At 31.1% G+C, this 2,925-nt stretch overlaps 1 protein-coding gene across 1 annotated transcript in view; it reads right to left on the bottom strand.

Annotated features, from left to right (window-relative positions):
- The window catches only part of LOC106867248 (coiled-coil domain-containing protein 39), a 159,011-nt gene that overhangs the window by 23,993 nt on the left and 132,093 nt on the right, over positions 1-2,925 (bottom strand). Inside the window, exon 9 of the mRNA XM_052974701.1 lies at positions 2,235-2,394. Within this exon, the coding sequence (XP_052830661.1) occupies positions 2,235-2,394 (160 nt within the window). The remainder of the gene's footprint in view (positions 1-2,234; positions 2,395-2,925) is intronic.

The raw sequence follows: 2,925 nt of genomic DNA, 5'->3' as shown, positions 1-2,925 counted from the left end.
TGTGACTTAATGATAATGATAAATATAGTAAGGTTTTCTAACAGATGACATGGAGGAATTCTGAAGTGTAATTATCTAAAGAATAGGATATTTTGAAACATTTTTAATAGAAGCAAAAGCGAATAAATAAATTTGTAAGCAACTGACAATAAGTAAATATGCAGGTGTATGTGTTTGTGCATATATATATATGTGTGCATGAGTGTGTGTGTGTGTATATATATATATATATATATATATATATATATATATATATATAGTGTGTGTGTGTGTGTGTGCATAAATAATGAAATGAAAAATGTTAGAAATATGTTAGAACTATTATAAAAAACAAAAAGATAAAATATGGGAAATGGATAAAAACATGAAAAAATGTAAACAATCTAATAAATATTATAATAAAAGTGGAAAAGAAACTTTTCCTAAGTTTGGTGTAAGAGAAATCATTGTCCAGAGCTTGCAAATTATAGTTAAGTATATTTACTAAAAAAGCAAAGATATGCAGATATTCTAAATATATTTATTGTTTTCGATTACCATTAGAAGCATTATCATTTAGAGTGAAAGCATTATAAAAAGAAATCAGTATTATAATAGAAACCATTGCTCTTGAAAATACACTGAAATAATAATGATGATGATGGTGGTGGTAATGACGATGATGATGATGGAAATGATGTCAACAACAAAAATAATGGCAGTAGAAGCATTATTATCATTATCACAAGTAGCTCCACCACTGCCATTGCTATCAATAGAAGTACCACCACCACCACCATTGTCATCATTGTTATCATCAAAAACATTAAAAACAAAACAATCCTCCATACCAGTGGGACTGAGCAGTGTCGAAAACCATTCTTTGACACAAAAAGTGAATAAGGAGAAGAGAAAAAGGAGATAAAAGCATCAAGCAAAGGTTTAGCACCATTTCTTAGAAATGCTCAATTAAGAGAAATAAAGAATTTTGGGGAATATTGTAATCTGAATAGAATATTAATCATGTCTCATTACTGCACAACATCACCTGGGGGTGCCATTAGTAGCATCCACTCACTAAGTATTTGGACCGAGTCTGCATTGAGAAGGTGACATGGTATCTTGGTGCTCTGCTACCTACTATAGTACTATGGTACTAAGGTACTGCTACATCAATATGGTTTGCTCTTCATGAAATAGTCTTAGTTTTCAGATTAACTCTTCCATGCCAGTAAACAATAAAAATAGATAACAAAACAGGAAAAAAAAAACTTCATTGAGGCTGAGGTTCATGTCATCATAACATATACTATTGCTTATCAAACTTTTTTGACCATTGCCTCTTCTGTTTTACTAACACTTTTACCATACACCCTTGGTACAATTCATTGCTTCCTGTCCCACTATTTTCAATGTACATTCATACATACTATATGATATAAGGCCATAGTGATTTACATCCAGGTACTATTTTGACATAGATGACAACTTGCCTCAGCACCAACCTGATACAAGCAAATATTGAAAGCACAGAGGGTTGTAGTCACAATTTGAAGTTTATTATTGCTCAGCACCCAATATAAAATTTGTTTACAATCCACACAGAAAAGCACTGGTTGATGCAAACTGCAATCATTTATATAAAAAAGTTTGTAGTTATTCTGAATATTATTAAGATAAATATTTTGTGTAAGTGGGATCAATAAGAGAAAAATAATCAGATTTTGGGTTATGATATATATACAATGATATATAAAAACAACTAATGCAAAGAGACTCCTGAAAATATTGCAAACCACACATACACACACACTGATAGGCAGATACAGATCCTTATCATCATCGTTTGACGTTTACTTTCCATGCTGGCTTGGGTTGGACGGCTTTACTGAGGTCTGGAGAGCCAGGAGGCTGCACTAGGATCCAATCTGATCTGGGAATGCTTCTACAGCTGGATGTCCTTCCTAACACCAACCACTCCAAGAGTATAGTGGAAGTGGTTGGCGTTAGGAAGGGCATACAATGTCAATACATTTTTCATTGTCTTAACAAGCACTTGAAATAAAACTGGACATGTTTCGGCTTTGCTTGGACCTCAGTATAGCATCTGCTGAATTTGCAGAAGTAAATTATGATGAGAAAAACACAGAAAACAGGTAAAAAGAATGGATATTTTTTCACATACAAAAACAAATTTGGCTCAAGAAGAAATGTTTCAGAACCAAATACAAATATTCATTATATTATTAACTTACAGTTCTCTTCAACTCGATTGAAAGACTTTCGGTAACTTTCATTGCTGGAATTCAATAATTTGATAGTATTATCAAGGGCCCGGTTTTCTTTTTCTGCTTTATGTATTTTTGCATCCAGCTCATCTCCGATTACTTGAAGTTCTTCTTTTTCTTGGGCAGCCTAAAAAGAATGGAAAAAAAATTCAGAAACAAGAATAAAACAATGCTGCCATGAGAGAAAATTCATTTAATATTTCATTGATAAATATTTCTTATCATCTCACATAAATTATCAAAATGGAACTTTCTTTTTAATACCAAAATCTTCATTCTATATTTTGTTATTTTTGTCATTTCAAAGTGATTTTCCATCAGATCAACTTGGTGGTTGTTTTTGTTGCTGACATTTTTTCCTCATACTTTGGAAACTTATCTGTTTTCTTTTTTTTTTTTTTAGATTCCAAGAAAAAAAAATTTAATCAGAGAAAAGAGGAGATTGTTATTAAGGTTTTGTGTTATTGAGTGAAATGAGGAAAAAATAGCAAACAAAATACAAATAAAAAGAGATTAAAAAAGAAAATTCCAAATGGCTTCTTCTCATTTTCAACTGTACACTGCATCTGACCTCTACAATATTTCATTAGCAATCTCTGAAGATTTTGAGTTCTATATAGATAAGGAATATACTAATATGTATATTAACTATATTTTT

Source organism: Octopus bimaculoides, chromosome 19 (genome assembly GCF_001194135.2).
Source record: "Octopus bimaculoides isolate UCB-OBI-ISO-001 chromosome 19, ASM119413v2, whole genome shotgun sequence".
Lineage (NCBI taxonomy): Eukaryota > Metazoa > Mollusca > Cephalopoda > Octopoda > Octopodidae > Octopus > Octopus bimaculoides.
This window is presented reverse-complemented; position numbering and strand designations above follow the sequence as displayed.